General features: G+C 36.1%; 1 protein-coding gene and 1 non-coding gene across 2 annotated transcripts; one reads left to right on the top strand and one right to left on the bottom strand.

Moving 5' to 3' along the window:
* The first annotated feature begins 20,467 nt into the window (after positions 1–20,467).
* On the top strand, positions 20,468–20,977 carry LOC143621542 (uncharacterized). Its single transcript, XM_077092946.1, has one exon. It carries the CDS (start codon positions 20,534–20,536, stop codon positions 20,960–20,962), a length of 429 nt encoding a protein of 142 aa, XP_076949061.1. The 5' UTR covers positions 20,468–20,533; the 3' UTR covers positions 20,963–20,977.
* Positions 20,978–22,624: 1,647 nt separating this feature from the next.
* Positions 22,625–22,707, bottom strand: TRNAS-GCU (transfer RNA serine (anticodon GCU)). The gene has a single exon. It is a non-coding gene; the product is annotated as a tRNA-Ser (tRNA).
* Between the last annotated feature and the right edge of the window lie 4,400 nt (positions 22,708–27,107).

The following is a 27,107-nucleotide window of genomic DNA, read 5'->3' as shown; positions in this document are numbered from 1 at the left end:
TCATTTTGAACTTCTCGAAAATCGCTTTGCCTTTAACAGCTCTAACGCACAAAGGTAAACCGTATATTTGGGGCTCGAAGCAAGAAGAAGCCTTTCTAACGCTCAAGCGTTTGTTGTGTGAAGCTCCTGTCCTTGCGTTACCTGAGGGTAATGATGATTTTGTCGTGTACTGCGATGCCTCCAACCAAGGTCTCGGTTGTGTTCTTATGCAACGAGGCAAGGTTATCGCTTACGCATCAAGGCAACTCAAGGTTCATGAAAAGAATTATACAACTCACGATCTCGAACTTGGTGCAGTTGTTTTTGCCTTGAAGATCTGGAGACACTACCTTTATGGTACTAAGTGTGTCCTTTACACCGACCATAAAAGCCTTCAGCATATCTTTGATCAAAAGGAACTTAACATGAGGCAACGCCGATGGAACGAACTCATCAGCGATTACGATTGTGAGATCCGGTATCATCCTGGTAAGGCTAATGTGGTAGCCGATGCGCTCAGCCGAAAACCCTGCCAGCTTAACTGTATCTTGCCGCGCACCCAGCTTCACTTTGCGCCGATTCAGAGCAACCTTGAATCGCGCATTCGTGACGCGCAGCGCGCATCCATCAGTAATGGTAACCTTCGCGCCGAGTTAGCGTGTGGCGCGGAAGCGCATTTTGTCCCTAATCTGAGTGGAATTCTCTGCTATCTCAATCGCATCTGGATTCCCTTTGATGAGAATCTTCGCGCTGATATCCTGAGTGAAGCGCACAAATCTCGGTATTCTATTCATCCTGGCGCTGATAAGATGTACAAGGATTTGCGCATTACTTATTGGTGGCCCGGAATGAAAAAGGATATTGCTGTGTTCGTAGCTAGATGCCTGACTTGTTCTAAAGTAAAAGCTGAACACCAACGCCCATCTGGTTTGCTCGAACAACCAGAAATTCCTACATGGAAATGGGAATGTGTAGCGATGGACTTTATTACCAAGTTACCTTTGACAGCAAGCAAACATGATAGCATTTGGGTAATAGTGGATCGATTGACTAAGTCTGCTCACTTTCTGCCCATTCGTGAAAACTACCGTGTTGAGCAACTCGCGCAGCTTTATGTCAAGGAAATTGTCTGCCGCCATGGTACTCCTTTGAGCATCATATCCGATCGCGATGGCCGTTTTATATCTCGCTTTTGGAAATCTCTCCAATCTGCGTTAGGAACTCGCTTGGACATGAGTACGGCATATCATCCTCAGACTGACGGTCAGTCTGAGCGAACTATTCAGACTCTTGAGGATATGCTCCGATCTTGTGTTCTTGATTTTGGAGGTAATTGGGATTCACACCTGCCTTTGATTGAGTTCTCTTATAATAACAGCTATCATTCCAGTATTGGTATGGCCCCATTTGAAGCACTTTACGGTCGTAAGTGCCGCTCCCCGATTTGTTGGAGCGAAGTGGGAGAAGCTCAAATCACAGGACCCGAACTTGTTCAAGAGACAACCGATAAAATCGCCAAGATCCGTGATCATCTGCTGACTGCCAGAAGCCGACAGAAGAGTTACGCAGATCGAAGGCGGAAGCCTCTCGAATTTCAAGTTGGTGATCTTGTTCTCCTCAAAGTGTCGCCTTGGAAAGGTGTTGTCCGCTTTGGGAAGAAGGGTAAGCTTGCTCCTCGATATGTTGGACCATTCATGATCATCGCGCGTGTGGGAAAAGTTGCCTACAGACTTGACCTGCCGCCCGCGCTCAGTAATGTGCATCCAACGTTCCATGTATCCAATCTCAAGAAGTGTTTAGCTGATGAGAACCTTCACATCCCACTTGATGAAGTTCAAGTTGATGAATCTATGCATTTCGTTGAGAAGCCTGTTGAGATTATGGATCGCGAGGTTAAGCAAACCAAGCGCAGTCGTATCCCTATCGTGAAAGTTCGCTGGGAGTCCAAGCGCGGAGCCGAGTTTACATGGGAAAGGGAAGATCAGATGAAGATCAAGTACCCGCACCTGTTCTCTGCGCAACCTACTTCGAGATAAATTTCGGGACGAAATTTCTTAAAGTAGGGGAGACTGTAACATCTGACCCGATCCGACCCGACCCAGGTACCCGTTTCTCTGACCCGATCTCTTTCTTTTATGATTTAATATTTATTTATACTTATACTTTATTTTTAATAATAATAATATATTTTCCTTCCCGCCTCTCTCTCTCTTTTTCTTTCCGCCGTCCCGTCCCTCTCCTTCTCTCTTTCCGCCCTCTTTTCCCTCTTGTCGCCATCCCGCCCTTACGCCTTGTTTCCCTCTTTTTCTTCTAACTCTTTGCTTGTCCTTTGTTCCTTCCCGCCTAAGGTTGTCTGCGCAGCTCCACGCGCCAGACCCCTTACAAGGAAGCCTGCGTAAAGACCATCTGTTCCTGCGATACGCGAGACGAACTCTTCTCGCAGCGCGCTAAGAATTGTAATTCTTCTCGCAGCGCGCTAAGAACGGTAGTTCTTCCCGCGACGCGCTAAGGATTGTAGTTCTTCTCGCAGCGCGCTAAGTATCGTAGTTCATCCCTCGACGCGCGAAGAATTATAGTTCTTCCCGCGGCGCGCTAGGAATTTTAGTTCCTCCCGCGGCGCGCTAAGAAATGTGATTCTTCCCGCGGCGCGCTTAGAAATGTAGTCCTTTCCGCGACGCGTTAAGGTTGGTTCTGTCTGCCTTCGCGCTCGCGCTCTCTTGACCTTCTGTGTCTGCCTTCGCGCTCGAGCTTTCTCGCGCTAAACCCTTTGAGTTTTCTTCTGTTTAATCTAGCCGTTGCTTTTGTGTTGTCTTATCTTTTGAGCTGTTGACCTAATCTGCTTTAGGTCTGAAAAGTTACTTTCGGCGCAGCATGCGCACCAACCCCATTGGTTGGCAGATAAAGTGACTGACATTATCTTTTGAGATCTGCTTTTGCCATGCTTGACCAGTACCTTTATCTGACCCGCCCATGCTTTTTACTGTTAACCTGTCAGCTTTTCCTTTGCCCCCTGCAGCTGCCATATCTTTCCATATCTTTTACTTTTCTGAACTTGCTTTTGATATCTTTTGTTATCTTTTGTTTGTCTTGTTCTGTTTGTCTTGGAACCTTTTCCCCTTTTTCTGGATTCATGTCTCTTAGGGTTTCTCTATAAATAATAATATTATTTTTCCTAACACATCACACACAAACACTTATTATCTCTCTTCCTTTGCTCTCTGCCGATTGTCCTCCTGCCGCCTCCTCTCTTGCCTCCGTTTTCTCCTCTCTTCTGCCCTGCTTTTCGGTAATATATTATAATTTACTTATTAATTATGCTAACTTATAATCAAGACTTAAAACCAATCATTAAAACAATAATCTTATTTATAGGTTAACTTGTGCTTGTTTAAAGTTGGTTCTTGCTTTATCTTACACCGCATCGTTTATCAAGTGAGTAATCTCGTACCTAATCCCTTTTTGCTTTTAATGTTTTGGGATGTTCATGTGTTCATACCAACTTAGAGTCTTAAACTTGTTTATGAACTTTAGTCGCGCAGTATCCCATGTGTTGAGGACGTAGACTTGGCTGTTTATTTGTATGTGTGGATCATTAACCGTCTTGTCGGTCTATTCCGCAGTTTTCATGGTACCATTAGATGAACACGGGAGAACTATCGTTTATGATTTTCTCTTTTGTTTACACATGCACAGTTTGTCTTGTTTGTGAGCTCAATTGTGAGCACTGGCAGTCTTATGAATCTTAGAGTTGGTCCCGATCAGATTACACCCTTGTTGAAAACCAGACATACACATGTTGCGCGCAGATTTATTGATATCTATGTATTGTATTAAACTTGATTTCTCACCAACACGCAAGTGTTTGACGTTTATTTTAACACATGTTCAGGTTTGCAGTAGCTGTTTTGGAGCTTGTGGACACGTAGGAAGTTTTCTTTATTTTGGACCTAGATTAAAATGTATCAAGACAAGTTATTGTTGTTCGAATATTTTGCCTTATAATATATTGATTTATGTTGATTTATATTATTTGTGTTTACCCTGCGCGTGCGCGAATGAATGTATTTATTAAATATTGACACCCAATAGTGTCACGAGTAATGAAACAATATGTGGCGCCCCGATGTATAATCCGCCTTTGGTCGGGGTGTTACACCATTGAGCCACATCCAACTTATAATTATTGTTATAATTATTATACTATATTAGTATTATTAAAAATAATTATTGTTACTATTATTATCTTATATATGTATATATATATGTATATATATAAATAACATATCTTTTTAGACTTATTATTATCATTACTATCTTATCATTAATAATATTATTACAAACTTTATTACCTATTCATTTTTATAAAACCAAACTCTTAAATTAAGCCCGTCTTGTTCTATTTAATATTGCTTTAGTTATTTAAAAGTCCAATAAAATAATAATATTTTATTTTAAATTATCAATTAAGTACGAGTCCCTAATCATTAACAAATTAACCGGTAATCCGATTTACAATCGAACCTCCTCGTTCAATGTTTCCAATATAGTTTCATTATGATTTCAAGGTCATTAATATATATTACATTGTTTATTCTAGCTAAGGTGTTTATCGTTTCAAGTCGGATCTATTCGTTTACCGTTCGAGCTTCATTTGTTTATCTATTTATTTCTCGGTTCATCAATCGAGGTGAGTACTTTCATACCCCTTTTTCCATCTTTCATTTTGGGGTGACATTTCATACTTATCAAACTAAATGCTTTATTTACTTGAATCTTTAAACCCACAAATGTGATTGTATACTTTACTTGAATAATTGCTCGATTTGGTGTTCTATGCTTATTTGTCTATGTGTTTATCGCTTTTGGATGGTGGAACTATAAATCCTAGACCATTTGGCAACCCCTCATGACAAGGTGTCGTTAACGTAATGCAATTAACGATAACTATAAATTCCTAGACTACTTGGCAACCCCTTGTAGCTAGGTGGTGCTAATGTGTTTAGAAATTGTCAATAAAATCCTAGACTATTTGGCATCCCCTTATAGCTAGGTGTCGCTAACTTGTTTAGCGATAAATATTTATCCAAGTTTATAGCTTTTATTTATTGTTTTGTATACAAGTTTTGTGGCTTTTTATTACTATATACTTATATGCTCAATCTTATCAATTGCTCACCAACCTTTGTGTTGACAAACTTTATTTTATGAAATGTTACAGGTTTGAATTTTGTTGACTTGAGGACTTGACAACAACGTTACCAAAACTATTAGGATATTAGTAAAACGAACAATATAATTGCTACTTGTATTCAACTAGTTTGTGTGGATGAAATGTGTTGTTTATTGATACGTTGAAATAAAAAGAGTTAATTACATAATTTCACTTTAAATAGTGTCTTGTGTATTTGGGAAATCGGTTGCACCCGGCATGTTCCGCCGCCTTTGGTCGGGGTGTGACACAAAAGGAAAATAATATCTTTTTAGTTGGCTAATATATTCCATTTGTTACACATATTAACTCAAACATAACTCATTTATTAAACGAATTAACTAAGCCAATCTCATTTAATAAACGGGTTAATCGACAGTGACAACATTACCAAGGCTATAATAAAAGGGAAGATTCCCCCAAATAGCCTAGTTTGACCAACATTTTCCAGAAATAGCCTAAGTTTTCAACAAATCCCCAAAATGGTCTAACAATTCCATCAGATCTGATGGAATTTCAACACAATCCGTCGAAATTCGTGGACCTTTAAAATCGTGTCACGTGTCAACGTATTAATGGATCCGACGAAATCATTTATCTTCTATCTCTTAAACCCTAAACCTGCATAACTAATCTCCATCTTTCTTATTTATTCACAAAAACAAGCAAATCAAAGTGTAAATTACTTAGTTTTTATAGGAGAACTCAACCATAATGTTAAATTTTACTCTAGAACTCAAAATCAAAAACCCCATAATTGAAATCTAGGGTTCGATGGGCAAATTAAACAGTCTGATCCAACCAGTGTTGTTGAGACCGGACCGGCCGGCCAAACCGGTCCGACCGTGAATTGATCCACTGACCAGTTCTATATAGTTTGCTCGGCTCTCAGGAAATCGACCAGTTGATGGTTGGTTAATTTGTATGCGTTTTAGTTCGTTTATTTATTAGTTTTATTCGTTTATTTTAGGAACTTCGATACTTCATACGTGTATGTTGTATTTCAGGTCATATACGTTAAAGCAGCTAATTTGGACCTGTTGAGGCACGGGATGAAGACCCGGGACATCCAGCACGCAAAACGAGAAAGGTTAAAGATTGTTGCTTGTGACATGTCTCATCGCGATACGCGATGGGCATGCTTGGAGACCCATCGCGTATCGCGATGGGTGTTTAATGAGAAGTTGACCAAGGGTCTATTGCGATACGTGATGGACCGGTGAAGACCCCATCGCGTATCGCGATGGGGTGTGCAGACGGGCAGCTAGGGTTTAAAACTTATTTTCATCAAACTCGGCCATAACTTCACATATATCGAGAGAGGCGATTTCCAGAGACCGGGGGAGGCGATTTCATCATTCCAAGTCGACCGGAGAAGCCACGTATGACCTATACCATCTATATTGAAGATCTCACGATGCCGAGACGCGGCTAAACCCTTAGAATCTCACCCGGGAATGTAAAGTTTGTAATGATTTCAGTTTCTTATGTAACTAAGAACGTTTATGTATAATTGTTTATGGTTAATATATAATTATTGATGTTTAGTATTTCTGTGTGTTCAATTGGCTTAGGTTTACGTTGATCGGAACGATTAGTTACTAGTTGCTATAATAATTGATCATAGGGTTGTTTGATTAGGTTGAATACAATAAAGCATATAATTGCCCTTAACTGAGTCACACTTGCAGGGACCGTTTGATAACAATTGTCGTGTGTAAAGTGATTATTGATGCCAAAGGTTTTGTCTAGTTGACCAGTCTGTAGTTAACCATTAATGATTAATCTGTTAGGTTGCATGAGATTACTGTTTATTACTTACTTGAAGGGTGTCCCCGATTTTTAGAAATACGTGCAGGATGTCCCCGATTTTTACGTCTTTATTTATTTTTATTTTGTTATCTTATTATTATTTTATTATACGTGGGACGACCGCGAACGAAATGCAATATGGTCATCATCACAGTTTGACATATCTAACTTACATGTTTAATTTGGCAGATATGTCTGTTCGCGCCACTGGGCGCAAGAGGCAGAGACCTGTGGGTGCGGGCCGCCGTGGTCCTGTCCTGTTGCGCACCGCCCTAATCAGCAAAGGTTGCCTCGGGTCATACATTATGATGGTCAGGAGTTACCGATTACTCCTGACATCGACCTTGAGGAGATCATGGGTGATGGACGCCACACACATCACCAGGTGCTGAGATTCAGGATATTGACCGATGAGTATACGAGGTTGGGTAAGATTCGGGAGATGCAGCTTCTGCGTCACCGATCATTCGACAGGACGTTGATGCGGGATTTGGACATCGATGCCCAGGTACGTCGTTTACGGTTAGATCGGTGGGCGCAGGTACTCGCGTGTGACTCGATTCCTTATGTTGAGCTCACACGTGAGTTTTACTCGACTTTTGTTTTTGCGCCTACCGATTTTCTTGAGCCACATGCGGTGTCATTCTCGCTAGGACGGCATCTGTATGAGATGTTCGTCCCTGACTTCACTTTGGCCGCCAGATTTTATACGGCCGAGCAGGTTTAGGATTCTGACTTCCTGCAGAGTTTTCATGGCTACACACCGCATACTCAGCGGGCCCGTGAACACTGGCTCACATAGGACCAGCTTGGCCAGTTTTGAGCAGAGATCGCCAACGGGGCCCACTCCAGCACTGTTGTGGAGTCGTTCATCAGGGACCCCGTCCATCGCTACATTCACAGGATGTTGCTTGTACTATCGTGGGCCGACATTCGGGCCCCGAGAAGTGCAGAAACCTTGATCTGATGTGTCTTATTTCCATCATTGGTCGCCGCGAGGCCAATGTAGCGATGCTCTTGCTCTTGTTGCTCGCACGAGGTCGCAGCCTACAGGGATCCTCGGCACACTTATCCTTAGGGCCATATATCACGAGGATCTCTGAGCGACTCGGTGTGTTCGACCGTTGTCCGGCTGGGTTCTTTACTCCGGGGCCAGCTACTGGGGCCTTTGGATTGGATGAGGCTCGCCGAGCCGGGATTGTCGAGATGTACGATCCACCGAGGCTCATGCCGGTGAGAGAGGGACCACAGGTACCACCGCCTGCAGGATCAGCTGTTGCCGCAGCACTATAGATGTGGATCCCGACACACAGGCAGCATGCTCCGATCCCACACATTATGCGCCCTCTGCAGCAGCATCCGTTGAGGCAGGCATCATCGTTATCATCACAACCGCCACCGCTGCAGCCTGTCACGCTAGACATGATATATCAGCAGCAACTGGCGATGTAGCAGGAGCAGATGACACAACAGGCCCACCTGGCCCGTCATGACGATTATTTTCGATTATTATTTGTTGCTATGCAGGTACCGCTCCTACCTTCATTGATTATCACAGTGGAGCTGTCAGTGGACCCGTAGGATAGTGCAAACAATACACAACCAGCACAGTAGATTATTGGTTACCCCGTTTTGCTTTATTTTGTTTTTATTCTCATGGTCTGTATAATATTATTATTATTATATTAGGAATATTGTATGGGTAACTGGTTGGGCTTTTAGGTATTTATATCTTTTGATGTCTACTGTGTTATATAAATTGTATATTGTGTTGTAACCGAACTTTGTGGGTCTAGTTCACTATAAATCCTCACGGGACCTCACTCGTACACCCGGGCTACCGGGGGGTTTAAAGGGCTTGTTGCATACGCTAAATGCAATCGTGATTCTTACGAAAGTGAGTTAGGTCTTTTAACATTTTTAATTAGTTTAACAAAATTTATTATCAAACGACTTAATTCGGCTAGGTAATTGTTTTAATAATTTAACATAAATCATTTTCAAAGCTCTTAAAAGACCTATGTCTTACACTTGTGAGAAGCTTGCTTCTACACGTCTCGAGATTTTGCAGGTTCGGTTGTCAATTTTGGTAATTGGTTGAGACCAGAGTGTACGAGTGTTTACGAGAGTTCGCGAGCCAACTGGTCCATTCCAGTTAATATCTAGTGATTTCAGTTTTATAATCTATTTTGTTTTTATTAGTTTAAATGTTAAAAGTGTAATTATATAATTGCAAGTAGAACCATCACATTAGAGCCCCATGTTTTAAACTGTTTATTACTTACTTGAAGTCACGGGTGTGATTTGCTTTTATTAATTGATTGAAACTTGTTTACTTGTTCGTTGCTTAATTCTAAACTCAAATTATTTGCTTGTGTGATCAACACTAAAAACCAGTTACTTCATAATAATAAATCTTGTTTACACGATTGCATTGACCACATACTCATTGTGTTCGACACCATACTTACCCTAGCTTGCATAGGTGATTAGGAACTAATTATAAGTGTTTTTGACTAGATAACGATAGTCTAGCATCACCAGTTAGATCGAAAAACGGACCGGTTGAACTGGCTTTCTATGGAAAAAAATTATATTTTTTGAAATATCATTTTTTCTTGCTTGACCCGTCATTTTTTGACCAAAGTTGTCTGGCCGATCAGACCAGTTCGACCGGTTGAACCAGTAGGCTGTCTGGTTCAGTGTCCGGTCTGGTTATGAAAACGTTGGATCCAACATTAGCTTGAACTTAATTGTCGAATCCGACTTTTATTATTACGTCGTCTTAAACTCGAATTCGTCTGATACCTTAAAAAACGTCAGATTCACCAAAAAATTTAAATACGTGTCAATATTTAATAGGATATACTAATCCATCAGATAAGTTTTTGTTTCCCTCAAATCCAAAAGAATTATTAGGCCATTTTGAAGATTTGTTGAAAACCTAGGCTATTTTTGAAAAGTGTTGGTCAAAATAGGTTATTTAAAGAATTTCCCCATAATAAAATATGTCATATAATCTATTTCAACTATTTTGCTCACATAACAATGTCGGTTTGCAATATTACCTTATTAGGATAGTGTCTCGTGTACACAATGGGCAGAAAATATAAAGAAGGTCAAATAAATATTAATCTTATAGATTGTAATGACTGTTATATTACGAGTTACACAAAGAAAGCACCACCTTTTTAGCGTTCAATTGTTTTGACTCTTTCATCATACACAATATGTTGCTAATTCGTTAAAAAAAGCAAAAGGATGTTCAGTTTTAATATGCCTTTGTTGTATACGTATACAGTACGGGAGTAAGCTTATTTGTTTTCAGATATATGTCATATATAAGTAAATTAAAGTGTTTAATTGGTGGAATATAACTTTGTGTATAAGGAAATTAATTATAAACTCAACTTAAAATTTAATGTTCTGAAGTTCATAAGGGTAAGTTTAAAAAGTTCATATCACTATTATTAAATTTAATTAGACAATGTAATATGAAATTTCTAGTAACACAACTATTTAAATGCAAAACTTGTTGTATGTTAACAAAAAAAGATATCTTATAACAGTTGATTAAACTTAGTGATAGTAGTATAATCAAGCCATCTTTGATTATTTCATAACAAAAGTTTAACATGATAGTAGTATATCAAGCCATCTTTAATTATTCCATAACAAAACTTTAACACGACAGTAGTATATTTAAGCAATCTTTAATTATTCCATAACAACACTTTAACATGAAATGATAACAACAAACAAATTAAAAAATATAAGATTTTTATTTCATAATAATTATATCCACACGAAAGCATTTGAAAACCATAACATTGTCAAATATGAGTCATATGACGAAACAAAAAAAACGGAAAAAGATAAGTCACTCAAATAAAATAAATAATGAATATTCCAAAATTAAAAACATTAAAAAAAACCACAACATTGAGAGAGTCACTTTTAGAAGGCTACAAATATATATTTCTTAGTACCTGAGTAGCATTGATCCTTTTATCAAGTTCTGAAATAACACAAATCACCAGTTAACTTGGAAATTTTATAGACATCACAACCAAGTTTGAAGTTATAGTTGACAATGTCAACTTTAAACGCTAACTTTTTACACAACAAACAATCCAAATTAGCAGAAATTTCACCTAATTTATACCCAATCTGCAGTCACAATTATTAAGTAGAATATTAAAAAAACAACATATGAAAATGCAGAACAATAATGATCATGAGCAACACCATTTTATCGATGAAGATCATGTCAATTGAATTGATCTTTAATGGGATGTCTATGATCCTTGACAGTGCATACTCTTATATAATGCTTAATAGAAAAAAAAAACTACTGAATATGCTATTCAAGCGTCATGTATTTGAAAGAATAAGGGAACTACTTCAAATACTGCAAAGAGTAGATTCTGCTGTTACAAGCAATGCGGCGGTAGTGAAAAATGAGTTGTGGGACTCCAATATTATATAGGGATAGAAAATCTTATATAATTTTGGAAGAAATATGATATGATTTATAAATTAGTATGATTAAGGTTAGAATGAATTGACAAAAATGAAAAAACATTAACAAATTGAACCAAGATTATAGTTAGTTATAAATTAAGACAGAATTACAGAAATTGTCCTTTATGTTTACCCCAAATTTCACTGGTGGCCCTTTATCTTCAAAAGTAACACAATTTGTACTTTATGTTTCAAAATGTTACATCGTTTGTCCTTTAAAACTAACCCAGTTAGTTTTTCTCGTTGAATATGATCATGTGCCTTGCGCATGAGGGCAAATTAGTCATTTAAATACTTTATTTAAAAAGACATTTTAAAATAATTAGAAACAATTTAATTAAAATATTTATACATATATAATTATAATTAACCCAACCCACAGTCTCCTCTTCTTCCTCCATTGCCACCGAGCTCCATCTCCGGCAAGCCACCACCACCGTCGTCTTCTCCGACGAGTAAAGCCCTCTCTGTTCCCATCGTAAACCACCACCATCACATCCGTCTCACACCCATATATCCAACCTCCCGTAGACACCGTCTTCCCCTTCCACCGCCAGCACCGTCTTCCCCTTCCATCGCCAGCACCGTCTTCCCCTTCCACCGCTGGCATCGTTTCCCACCTCTACGGCAACCAAAAAATCTTCTCTCTTTCTCTCATAAACCACTGCAACAACCGTCTCTGTTGTCGGAAACCCACCGGCGCAGCTAGGACCATAATTGAACCTTAATAATCGTTGCCAAACACCTAATAATCGAAGACAGATCTGATGAAGGGAAAGTTATGGTGGTGGTTTCCGATAATGGAGATGGGTGGAGGTGGAAGACGGTGGTGGCAGTGACAGATGGTGTGTGGTGGTGGGTGGTGGCAGTGACAATGGCGGTGGCCGGCGATTATATAGATGGTGGTGGTCGACGCTTCTCTTGATAGTGATGGCCGGCAATCCTGTTGTGGTGGTTGGATGATGGTTTAGGGTTGTATGGTGGTGGTTGTGTGGGTAAAGTGTAGAGAAGAGAGAGAGAGAGTGTGTGTGTGCAGAAAGAGAGAGATAGAGGGGAGAGTTTGAGTTAGAGAGAGAGAGAGAGGGAGTGTGAGAGATCTTTTATATATTAAAATGTTATTATAAATAAATTGGGAAAATGACCGATTTGCCCTCATGTGCAATGCACATGACCAGAGTTAACGATAAAATCTAACTAGGTTAGGGTTAAAGGACAAACGGTGTAGCATTTTGAAAACGTAAAGTACAAATTATGTTACTTTTGAAGATAAATGACAACGAGTGAAATCTAATACAAACATAAAGGACAATTTCTGTAATTCTGTCTATAAATTAATTATTTAATTATGTATCTAAACGTTTAAAAGATTGAACCAATTATAGCCCATTTGACTTTTGAAAGTATTAGTTAAAAGTGTATAAAATATTGTTATTAGTTTCCAAAAATATTAACAAAATTGATACTGAAAATCAACAATTAATTGTTTATTGATATAAAGTTCTTAAAAGTTAAACTACGGATTCATAAAATGGAGAAAAAGATCATCATTTGAGGGATTCAGTTGGGCGACAAACACCAATTAGGGATTAGGAGTTGAACACTAAGAAAGAATGAATTAAAATGGTAATTGGTTATAAGAAATCGGGTTATAATATAAAAACGGGTCGCGTGTGTTGGATAATTTATTCTCTAAATTTTAATGGAAAATATGCGAAAAAAAAACAAGGAAAGTTGATGACATGGAAAAGATTAATATGGAAATATGGTGAGTTGGGTGCATAGATAGACAACCTAGTTGGTTGTCATGTGGACAATTATAATTTTAATAGTATTGTTAGATTATTATTTTTTTCTTTTTAATGCAATTTTGATCATTGAAGGGTTCCTTGTCCCGGTTGTAAAAATCCCACCTATGTTGATAATTTTATATATAAAGCTACTGATTAGTAACTGATTTATCGCTGGTAGTCAAACTTAGTCAAAATTGATACTTTTATATATAAAGTTTTGTATATATTTGTAAATTTCAAAAGCTATCCGATTAATATCGATTAATCGTTATTTTCTACCTACCGCTGGACTAACGCTTAACGAGTTCTACAACCCTAACCCCACTAAAGCATCTCCAATCCTCAAATACGAAACCTTAGAATACTAAGATGACACATCCTTAAAGAAAAGCGTATACACCAGCCCGCCCCAATAGTCACATAGACAAAAGGAATCCCAAACGTATATAAAAATCCAGTACACATACTTGAATCTGATATAAAAGTTTGCAAATATGTCCAAAATGTTATCATGATTTTTTTCGTGGACTATATTATTGAACTCAAAAGATATTTTATAATTTTATAACATAAACATCGCCGATCTTATTCTTATCTCTCCACATAAATAACAGCGCTATCAATCCGTCAACCCATAGTCTCACCATCACCAAACAACCATGGGCGTAATAATAATCGACGTTTCCACCGTCCACGACTTTATAAACGACGAGGCTCAGTTCAAAACCAGTGTCGAGACTCAGTTTCTCTCACTTTCTCTCACTCGACGTCAACAACGACGGCGTGTTATCCATATCAAAGATGCGTAAAGCCTTTTTAGCGTTCAATTGTTTTGACTCTATCATGATACACAACATGTTTCTAATCTGTTAGAAAAAGCCAAAAGATATTCAGTTTAAATATGCCTTTGCTGTATACGTATACAGTAAGGGGGTAAGCTTATTTTTTTTTCAAATAGATGTCATATATAAGTAAATTAAAGTTTTTAATTGGTGGAATCTAACTTTGTGTATAAGGAAATTAATTATAAACTCAATTTAAAATTTAATAAGGGTAAGTTTAAAAAGTTCATATCAATGTTATTATTAAATTTAAGTGGACAATGTAATATGAAATTTCTAGTAACACAACTATTTAAATGCAAAACTTGTTTTATGTTAACAAAAAAAGATATCTTAAAACAGTTGACTAAACATAGTGATAGTAGTATAATCAAACCATCTTTGATTATTCTATAACAAAACTTTAACATGATAGTAGTATATCAAGTCATCTTTAATTATTCCATAATAAAACTTTAACATGACAGTAGTATAATTAAGTCATCTTTAATTATTCCATAACAACACTTTAACATGAAATGATAACAACAAACCAATTTAAAAACATAAGATTTTTATTCCATAATTATATCCACACGAAAGCATTTGAAAACCATAACATTGTCAAATATGAGTCATATGACGAAAAAAAAAATGGAAAACGATAAGTCACTCAAATAAAATAATATAAAACATGAATATACCAAAATTCCAAACATTAAAAAAACCACAACATTGCCTTTTATTCTTCATTAGATGATGATCAACCATTCACATCTCACATTTCTCAAGTGTTTGGGGTTAAAAGTTAAACACATGAACTCCTACTTTGGAGTAGCAAAATTGTTTGATGAGAAATCAGACCGCAAAATGACATGATTGAGAGAGTCACTTTTAGAAGGCCACGAATATGTATTTCTTTGTACCTGAGTAACATTGATCATTTTATCAAGTTCTGAAATGACACAATTATCACCGTTAACTTGGAAATTTCATAGACATAACAACCATCTTTGAAGTTATAGTCGACAATGCAACTTTAAACGCTACCTTTTTACACAACAAACAATTCAACTTAGCAGAAATTTCACCTAATTTATACCCAATCTGCAGTCACACTTATTAAGGGTGTTTTGGGATTCCTTATTTAAGTGAAAAATGAATTCTTGTTAAAAGACCTTATTAACTTATGAATTTTCTAAAAGAAGTTATTAAAAAAATGTTTGGATTAGCTTATGTGTTGGAGAAAACTAAAATGACTAAAAAGGGCACTCTTTTTTAAAAGAAGAATAGTGGGTTTGAGGGTTAGAATGGTGTAATAGGTAAATCAAACCCATTAAGTGTAAGGCCCCGTTACCGGTAGCCCAACTTTAGTGTCGGATTTACTCATAAACACAGTTCTACAGATCAGAGTTTATTAAAACTTTTCGCAGAATATAAAACATCAATCATCCATTACAAAACATTAAATATTTTCTTTAATACCATAACACAAAACATTATATTTAAAACATCGTTTCTTCCATCTTCAGATGCCAGCCGTTAAATTCCTATCATGTGTCATCCTCATGCTAACTCTTTGGTCAAACCACCTGCGTGCATACTAAAAGTCAGCTACGCTGAGTGAGTTCTAGTTAATCAAGCAACTTATCATACAACCACTACATGCATTATATACGTATCCGAAGACACATAGCCCACTATCTAACCTGCTCACCTTACCACTTAACCTCTTATCTACCCCTACGGCTTAGCCACTTTAATAACGAACAACGTTATGCCACTTTAATAACGAATCACGTTATACCACTTTAATAACGAATAACGTTATGCCACTTTGCCACTTTAACACTCTTACTAGACCCCTATCCACTTTTATCTCACACTACCTCTACTTGTCTACAACACACTTTATATCATTACATCATTTACATAATAACCAAATTACATCATAACATTTACACACACTATTAACCACTTGGAGATCATACTCATTGGCGGTACGCGCAATATCCGAAGATCGTTTACGCACCGACTAACGTTACCTTCCCTATCTACGCGTGCAATATTCGAAGATCGTTCACGCATCGACAGACGTCCATTCACAACATCTATATATATATATATATATATATATCATATCAACATTATAGCATACACTTACCACCTAAGGTAAGTGTATTCACACTTCACATCGAGTATGCACACAGCCCCGAAAACATAACAAAGAGATGGGGCTAGAAACTCACCTGAACTCGGTTACTTCTTCTGCTATTGGTTACTCCCTCTTGAGCTGTGCGCGACTAATTGTTTAATAATTGCAATATTTAATACTACTCTAGCCACTCTCATTGCTTTTTAATTAGTCTTACGCGTCTAAGCCGGTTTTACTTCATTGAATCATTATCCGGTTAGTTAATCGTTACTCGTTAATCCTTTAAAGGTATCTTTCATCAATTATCAAAGTCCAAGGACTATTATGTAATTATCTCATTCTTTTCTAAGTCCAGGGACTGTTCTGTCATTTCGCTAAAATTCTAGTTCGTTACTTGGTTCTTAACGAATTGGGTTCATAACGAATTGGGTTCATAACGAATGACCCATTCGTTACGTTATAACGAATTGGCCATTAACGAACTGGACCCTCTGACGAACTGGTCCTTATAACGAATTGGACCTTTGACGATCAGTCCACATAACGAACCAGTCCATATAATGAACTAGTTCATGTAATGAACCGGGCCTTCTAATTCGTTATCTCCTTTAACGAATGATCATAGCGAATTGAGGTTAGTTCGTTATCTTTTTCCTTAACGAATTGGATACGAACTAAGGCTAATTCGTTAAGCTTTCGTTAGCGAATCACCTTGACGAATTGCTTCTAATTCGTTAACCCCCGTTAACGAGTTACCTCTAATTCGTTAACTTCCCGTTAACAAACTAGGGTTAGGGCAGAATGTCAGACTATTCTGACATCCTCGTACAAACATTCTCTGGCACCACCTTTCCGGCGCCGCCGTTGCCGGAATAACGGGTTCTCGCCGGAAAAGCGAGATCTCGCTTGTTTCACCACTGTTTTCATCGTTTTTCGTCCCATTCGATCCAGATCCGAGCTAGGGTGATCCCTAAGCTCATATTAGGTTCGTTTAATACCCGATTCCACCCGGATCTCATGACTTCAACGGTTTTACGGTGTCGGCTCGTCGTTTCATGACTAAATCTAACGGGTTTGGAACTCTACAACATCATATTATCATTACCTCGGGTTGATATCGACTCTTCCTCTTGGTTCGGCTAGAGAGAAATATGAGAGAGAGCTAAGTGTGTGTTTTGGTGGTGTATGGAATATGTGTGAGATGAATGAAAAATGGGAATTTTAGGTTTATATAATTATGGATCATGGGCTTAAGCCCTTGGTCTCTTCCTTCTTTCCCAAGTCCATAACCCATATCTATTACCCAACACTAGCCCGACCCATACTAATTTAATTATTTAATTATTTCCCCACTAACCCGAGTAAACTTCCTCACTGACAATAAATAATATAATTAATATTATTTTAGAAATTTTGGGATGTTATATTAAGTTAATAAGTTAGAGATTTCTAACTTTTCAAAACCCCTTTATTTTGTTTTGCCCATAAGTTAAAACCCATAAGGCCTTATGGTTTGCCAAACACCTTATAAACCTTATTAACTTTTCAAAAAGTTTATAAGTTATAAGTTGATAAAATAAGGAATCTCAAACACCCCGTTAAGTAGAATATTAGAAAAAGAAACAACATATGAAATTGCAGTATAATAATGATCATGAGCAACACCATTTCATCGATGAAGATCATGTTGAATTGATCTTTAGTGGGATGTCTAGATCCTTGACTGTGCATACTCTTATAGAATGCTTAATAGAAAAAAAGCTATTGAATATGTTATTCAAACGTTATGTTTTTGAAAGAATAAGGGGACTACTTAAAATATTGCAAAGAGTAGATTATGTTGTTACAAGCAATGCGACGGTAGTGAAAATGAGTTGTGTGACTCCAATCTTATATATAGATGAAAATCTTATATAATTTTGGAAGAAATATGGTATTGTTTATAAATTAGTATGATTAAGGTTAGACTGAATTGACATAAGTCAAAAACATTAACAAATTGAACCAAGATTATAGTTAGTTATAAATTAATTATTTATTTAATTATGTATCTAAATGTTTAAAAGATTGAACCAGGATTATAGCCCATTTGACTTTTGAAAGTATTAGTTAAAATTGTATAAAATATAGTTATTAATTTCCAAAAATGTTAACAAAATTAATACTAAAAATCAACAATTAATTGCTTATTGATATAAAGTTCTTAAAATTTAAAATATTTCATAAATTAAATGAATATAATATAATTTAAATTTTAATGTCTAAATAATAAGGAGCATAATTTTTAAAACTACCAAAAATTACACTCGCTAAATAACCACCATAATTATAGACAATTCCTAACAATATTATAATTCTAGTCAAATTAAATGTTCAAGTACAGTTATGAATTTATATACATTTCCTAACCAACAGATATTGACTATTATTAATAATTAGAAATAATAAAGTTAAAAATCAATCATCATAGTAAACATATAAGAATCATAGTTAATTAAACAATATATTTTACGAAAAAATAAGGAATTTTCTTAATCACCTATATGAAATATTTTACTAATATGAAATAACCAATAAGGTTAAGAGTAAACTGTGATTTTCGTCCCTGCGGTTTGTCCAAATCTACGGTTTTAGTCCAACAGTTTTAAATTTGCGATTTTCGTCCCCGTGGTTTCATTTTACTTGCAATTAAACCCGAATTCATTAACCCCGTTAAGTTTTCACGTTAAACCCATCAGCGTGCCCCTCAAGTGAGAGGAAATTTTGTCTTTTTTCTCCCCAAATACAACCCAGCCCCTCACGTGAGGGGACTTGCGAATTAAGAATGAGGCTTATTTTGGGAGAAAAAAGACAAAATTGCCCCAATCGTGAGAGGCACGGTGATGGGTTTAACGACCAGACTTAACGAGGTTAGTGAATTCGGGTTTAATTGCAAGTAAATTGAAACCACAGGGACGAAAATCGCAAATTTAAAACTACTGGACTAAAACCGCAGATTTGGACAAACCACATGGACGAAATCACAGTTTACTCTAAGGTTAATGTTAAAATTGATTTGAAAAAACTAAATCGAATTCTGGATAAAATTTTGAAAAAATGAAAAATTAACATACTGACCAATTGAAGATGGAAATGATTGAGTCTATCAACATCAACGATTGAGGATAGAGACGTTTGGGTCTATCAACGATTGCGAACAATCGAATATGTATCGTACAATGAATTTTAGGCTATTTGAGTAATTGATAAAGGGGTTTCTTCATTGATTACGACTAAAATGAAGAATCTTGTAAACGATGGAGAAGAAGATCATCATTTGAGGGATTCAGTTGAGCGTTAGACACCAATTAGGGTTAGGAATTGAACACTAAGAAAGATGGATTAAAATGATAATTGGTTATAAAAAATCGGGTTATAATATATAAACAGGTCGTGTGTGTTGGATAATTTATTCTTTAAATTTTAATGGAAAATATGTGAGAAAAAAAAGTTGATGACATGGAAAAGATCAATATGAAAATATGATAAGTTGGATGCATAGGCAGACAACCTAGTTGATTGTCATATAGACAATTGTAATTTTAATAGTATTGTTAGATTATTTTTTTCTTCTTTTTAATGCAATTTTGATCATTGAAGGGTCCCTTGCCCCGGTTGTAAAAGTCACACCTATGTTGATAATTTTATATATAAAGCTGCTGATTAGTTACTGATTAATCGTTGTTGAACAAACTTAGTCAAAATTGATAATTTTGTATATAAAGTTTTGTATATATTTGTAAATTTCAAAAGCTACATATAAATTCACAAATACTCTCGGTTAATCTCGATTAATCGTTATTCTCTATCCACCGCTCGACTAACGCTTAACGAGTTCTATAACCCTAGCTCCACTAAAACATCTCCAATCCTCAAATACGAAACCTTAGAATACTAAGCTGACACATCCTTAAAAAAAAGCGTATGCACCTGCCCGCCCCATCAGTCACAGAGACAAAAAGAAATCCCAAACGTATATAAAAATCCTCTACACATACTTTAATTTAATCTGATATAAAAGTTTACAAATATGTCCAAAATATTATCATCGTTTATCTCGTGGACATATATTATTGAACTCAAAAGATATTTTATAATTTTATAACATAAACATCGCCGATATTATTCTTCTCTCTCCACCATAAATAACACCGCCACAGTCAGTCAGTCAGTCAGTCAACCCACAGTCTCACCAACAACAACCATGGGCGTAATAATAATCGACGGTTCCACCGTCCGCGACTTCGTAAACGACGAGGCTCAGTTCAAAACCAGCGTCGACGCTCAGTTCCTCTCACTCGACGTCAACAACGACGGCGTGTTATCAAGATCCGAGATGCGAAAGGCCTTTGAATCCATGAGGTTATTGGAAACCCACTTCGGCGTTGACACGGCCTTGCCGCCGGAGGAACTTACCAGGGTTTATGACGCTGTGTTTTCAGGGTTTGATGAGGATCACAATGGTACCGTTGACCCGGAAGAGTTTAGATCGGAGATGAAGAAGATTATGCTGGCGGTGGCTGATGGGTTGGGGTCGTCGCCGATACAGATGGCGGTGGAGGATGATGACCAGAGTTTTTTGAAGAAGGCGGCGGATCTTGAGGCGGCTAAGATTGCCGGGAGTAGTTCTTGATCGGACGGTGGCGGTGGTTGTTTGACTGGTGTAGTGGTGTTACTGAATAATTTGTGTTGTATTGTTTTTGTTTAAGGGTTAAAACGTAAATAAATGGAATGTATTTGATGTGTTTTGGTTGAGTTTATATGATGACAAGTGACAACATGTACCTGTATGGGTTTGGAATTATTTACCGTACTTGCAAGTTACAAGTTTGGTGTATTTGTTAACGCTCCATTATGAGCGGTATAGTGGGGGCCAAAGGGCGGTATATGCTATAGGTTTGCACACCGCTCAGGGGCGTTTAAGGGTGGGGGTGGTGTTGAAACGACGGGTAACAGGGGGTGTTTTGATGGGGCGACTCTACTTTTCACTTTCTAGCTCTCTTTCTCACGTTTAAGGGTGGGGGTGGTGTTGAAACGACGGGTAACAGGGGGTGTTTTGATGGGGCCACTCTACTTTTCACTTTCTAGCTCTCTTTCTCAAACACGTACATATATATGTTTGTGTATATAATGGGGTGGTAAATGGGCTTTGAACCATAACAGGGAAACATAGTGAAGGGGCTTTAAAGCACCTAGTGTGCACGTGTCGATGACTTAGTAGAGGGGTTTTAAAGCCCCGCCATAGTGAACAACCTTAGGAGGAGCAACTGGTATCGGTAGTTAAACTAGCTATTTCGGTACCAGTACCGAGAGTTTTTAAGAAGATTGGGTTCGGGAAGTTTGGGATCAGTACCGGCGCTAGTATTATTGAATTTTTATCTATGACGTCTGTATTGATATCAAGTTTTTAAGAAAATCAAGATCCGTATTGGTATGATTGAGCTCATCCACATATGATGCATTTCGGTTTAATTTGTATAATGACAATATTAGTTGTGTAATTATGGATTTGATTATTAGACCATACGTAAGTGGGCATTTCCCCACTTGCAAAATGGCCGAGTACACCATCCCGCTTGTAAAATGCCCCAAGTTTGAAGTTACACTTTAACATCACTTGTGAGATAGAACTCGTGTAGGAGAACGAAGTCAGGCGTTGTAGAGGTGCACAAACTGGTTTAAACTCAAAACGGGTTTGGATTGAAACAGGTTTAAAATACCAAACAACCGAACTGTTTATAGTGAAACTTATGGCTTAGTTATGGAACAATTGAACCGACATTAAGACCATCGTTTAGTATTTTTATAAATAAACTTCGAAACATTTGTTATGACTATTTATGGATAAGAAATAAGCGATGGCTTATTATCCTTGGTAAATTAAAAGGATGGCGAATTAAGATATGATTTGTATATTGATTGAAATTGGTTTGAATTCGGATACGTCCAAATCCCAACACTTGACTAGAGTTACCAAGTCATATATTTTGATAATTGAATTGACTGAATCGTTTATAACTGAAACCAGTTGATCATGTAAATTTTAAAACCAAAAATATCAAAATCACAGTTACATATTCAGACATTCAATTTTGTTATATAAGCAAGCAAATTTATTTTCACACAAAAAATTGAGATTAGTATGTTAGTGTTATTACAATAAAAACATATAATATGAACAAAGTTAGCTTTATTATAATATCCAACCTTCGAAAACCAAATTGCCAAACAAAAATAGAACTGGCTTTATTACAAGTTTACAACACAATGTTTAAATTTTAGTTGATAAAAGGAACGACGCCTGAGAGATTCGAGCTCTCGCGGGGAAACCCCATGTACTTAGCAGGCACACGCCTTAAACCACTCGACCAAAGCGTCGTTGGATGATTACTTGGTAATTTTACATTATTTATATACGATTTAGGTATTAACAGCTTCATTCACAACCTCTACTCAAATGACTTCGACTTCACCCATCAAATTTCATCATCATCCGGCTGCCGTTTAAAAGACAAATATTTTGAAATAATGGAAACTGACATGTAAAAGGGTAACCAACTATCGGTTGCTAAAAGCCTAAAACTCTAGTTCTATTATCAGTGTTTATTTAAAAATACATCAAAACTATATACCGTGTTTGGTTCAATTCTTACCAAGTGGCACTATCCAAACGGCTCGCGTCTCGTGTCTCAAAACTCGTTGAAAAACCTTATTTTGTGAAAGAGTTACGTTCTAGCTATTGCAGCTCAGTTGAATAACTTAGATTTTAAGTTTAACCAAATATTAAAGTCAAAACCCCAAGTATCTAGCCCACTAAACCAATTAACCCATCAAAATTAGTCTACCCAAATTCACACAAATATATTTTCTTCTTGAACATGCCTTAAGTATGTCAACTTGGTATAAGCCCCGTATGCGGCACCGATCCTGAATTTTTCGATACTTATTTTTTTTAAACTTGTTATCGGTGTCGGTATCAAAAATGATTGGTTCGATATCAATACAGTAGTTAAAAATTCGGTAAATACCTATACCAGTACCGATCGCAATTTTCTTAAAAACTTGATACCGGTATCCGAAACCATTTCTCTTCCCTAATGTCAACAACTTTAGTTGAGTCGAGTGAAGCTAGAGCTTGAGCTGACCTAGGCCCCACTTGATTTGGGCTTTAATTTGTAAATACTAAATAATCTTAGGGGTTGTTTGGTTCATTCAAATATGAATGAGTCAGATATGAATGAGCATCAGTCACGTTCAGCAGCAACAGTAAGTCTGAATGATTCAGACCTAATTTTACCCATTCAGATGTTTTTCTGTTTGAAACCAGACAGTCTGAAGTCTGAATGAATCAGATGTAAACATCTGAATGGTTCCATTCAGATGTAAACAAACAGCCCCTTACTTAAAAGAGGTTACTTATGCATCAACGCGACTCATAGATTTGCAGACAAAAGCAAAAATATTAAATTAAATAAGAAAAATTATAGTTTAATAATCCAAACTATCATCAATTGGTTAATAATAATTTATACTTACACTTTTGACTCATAATAATCACAGGTTTCACTTTTGTTGTCAAGAGCAATTTCGATTAGGCCTGTAAACGAACCAAACGCTTGGTGAAATGTTCATGAACTGTTCAGTGGGAAGTTCTTTTATATTCGTTTATTTAATAAATTAACAAACATGAAGAAACAGTTTGTGTTCGTTTAATTAAACGAACGAACATGAACACATGCTTCCTTAGTTCATTTATGTTCGTGAACGTTCATATATATTCGTTTATGTTTGTTTATATATGTTCATTTATGTTTGTTTGGGTATTTTTTTAGTAGGTACATGTATTTATAATTATGTTTGTTATGTTTTCTCAATTATGTTTATTTATATAAAAAAAACAAACATGAACACCAAATATTTGTTCAATTAAGTGTTCGTGTTCGTTTAAAGTTAAATGAACGAACACGAACATCCCCTTGTTCGTCTTCATTTAGTTCGTTTACATGCCTAATCCCGATAGCATAATTATCATAAAAATATACTTGATTTTCACTCAATTTCTCTCACAATAATGTCTATAAACGAAATAAAGAAACGTACAAGTGAACTCGAGCATAAAACAAATGTCAAACAAGTGTATAAAATATATGATAATTATATTACTAGATTGCTCTTAGCAGCAATAGTGAATTTTAGGATTACATTGGTTAAAGTGTAAGTGCATATTGTTATCGGCCAATTGATGTAGGATTACATTGGCTAAAGTGTAAGTGCATATTGTTATCGGCCAATTGATGTAGGATTACATTGGCTAAAGTGTAAGTGCATATTATTATCGGCCAATTGATGATAGTTATGATTACCAAAATCCAAATATATATGTTCACCAGTGATTCATTGTATATAAACCCATAGAAACTAAACATTGTTCTTACTATCCATCCTTGTAAGTAAAAAAGATAACATAACCGTTGATACATAGACAAAGTAAATTGAGTATATATCAAGAAGTTGAATACGTTGATTGGCAATGTTTCTCGGGTTAGGTAAAATACAAAATAAACAAAGGTTGAAAAGTATGAGAAGTAATCTAGTTTATTGATCTTTTAATTGAATGATTGTAATTAATTTGATAATAAAAAAAGATGATAGAAAGAGCATATATGGAATAGTCCATATTTATTGACTTTCTCTCTTCACATGCAAGTCATATGTCGATCTCCTGTCATATTTTAAAACATCAATAACTTTTTCATACGGTAATTTAAAAAAACAAACTTCACCAAAATAACAAACGTTTTTTAATCTTTAATATGAGTATCATATTGTTGTAAAAAAATTAAAAAAAGAATTAGTGGGTTTTTATACATTGTGTTATTGGTTTATCATTGTGTTTTTTTAATTGAGTTTTCTATATTGTGTCACTGTGTTTTACAATCGTTACACATATTAAAGATTAAATTTTAAAAAAATGTATGTAATTGTGTCTTTATGTTCATCATTTTGTCTATTGTTCGTTATTGTGTCTTTACACTCATCGTTGTGTTTTAGTCATTGTGTTACGTTCGTTGTGTATTATGTTAAGGTCGTTGTATATTATGTATTTACAATTTTGTTTTACGTTTCAGATCATTGTGTAATAATATGTATTCACCATTGTGTTTTACGTTTTATGTTATTATGTAGTATTCATTAATCATTGCGGTTTATGTATTAAATATGTTTTTTATTTAATCATTATATTTACATATTAAAATTACACAACGGTGTTATTTCAGTATTGCAATTTTCAGATTTGATCACTTTAAAAAAAACACAATGATAAGCAGAGAGACACAATGATAAACAGAGAGACACAATGATGAACGTAAGACACAATGACATAATTATTTTTTATTTTTATAAAACAAAGTTGTACTCATATTAAAGATAATAAAACGCTTGTTAATATGGTGAACTTTAAAAAAAAATGTCGAACGAAAAAGTTATAGACATTTTAAAATGATGGGGGAATTGACATGTGTCTTGCATTTGACTAAAGAAAATATGTGTTTTTCCTTTTATGTCCTTCCTCCTTTGGTCTATACTTGACACATGACAATAAATTATGGTTTCACACTCTTATCATTTTTGTTACCTTTTATAGAATAACTCAACCTAATGTTTCTATATTTACAAATTCCAAATCAATCTTGAAGTTGAATCTATTGGAATTCAAAAGCGGACATGGGGAATCGAGGGCACAACGTAACTGAGGCCTTTTAGGGCTAGACAAAATGGGTGTGCTTTGTTTTTCTTCAAAGCCTCAATCCGCTCTTGCTCGCTGCTACTAATGGGATTTCAGTTGATTTCACTTCCTTTAGCTACTTAAATGTTTAAGTTCGTCAAGTTTGAAAAGTCCAAAGAGCGCATATTAGCCACGTGTCAAAGACTTGGAAACGTTAAGTAATTTATAATGTGAAAACGAACGGATAAATTATAACAAAATTTATTAGGTTTTACATAATCTTTATATTAATCTAGGCTTGTGTTCGTCACGTTGGGGCGGTGCATTAACATGCATTGTATGAGTTAATTAAGTTCGTTAAGATACCGACACTAAGTTGAAAACATTAACCCGTCAATGCAATACAATAGCGACATTCGTATAGCTTATCACGAAACAAAAAAAAATAAACATATTAACACAAACAAATACAACTTATGATCAAAACAACTTGAATTCAATTGGTATCGGTAAGCTTCGTGATGATACTGACACCAAACTCAATAATTATATTAGTAGAATATTCGTATAGCTTATAAAAAAATAACATATTTAAGGCTACGTTTATTTGGTATTTAAACTCAAGCGTTGCGGTGAAGAGTTGATACGAGTTATGTCGGTATTAATTACGTTCGTTACGGTACATGAACAAAGACATTTTGTAAATTTAAAGCCACAAAACAAAAAGATGACGTGGCACGAGCTGGGCCGCCATGTGGCCCTGTAACGGCACATGTCGCTTTTTGGTCGCTCCTCCACTCATAACCACTTTTAGAAAATAATGAAAAATTATGTAGGGTTAATATTGCATTCTCAAATTTAACCTTCTCACATAACATTTTCTATCTACTTTCAATAATATCCTATAATTTACAAAACCCGTCAAAAAAATGTAGGGAACGGGTTGTGAATGTTTCAACCCGCTCGGACAATGAATTTCAAGTTTTGATATGCTACTTAAGTAACTCGATCAACGACCCCGGTAAGAGAAACACCATCCATCTCCATCGGT

The sequence above is a fragment of the Bidens hawaiensis genome, unplaced genomic scaffold (assembly GCF_021521415.1).
Source record: "Bidens hawaiensis isolate Kalapana, Puna unplaced genomic scaffold, B.hawaiensis_p1.1 tig00000326_1, whole genome shotgun sequence".
Taxonomy (NCBI): domain Eukaryota; kingdom Viridiplantae; phylum Streptophyta; class Magnoliopsida; order Asterales; family Asteraceae; genus Bidens; species Bidens hawaiensis.
The sequence above is the reverse complement of the archived record's forward strand: the minus strand, read 5'-3'. Positions and strand labels throughout refer to the sequence as shown.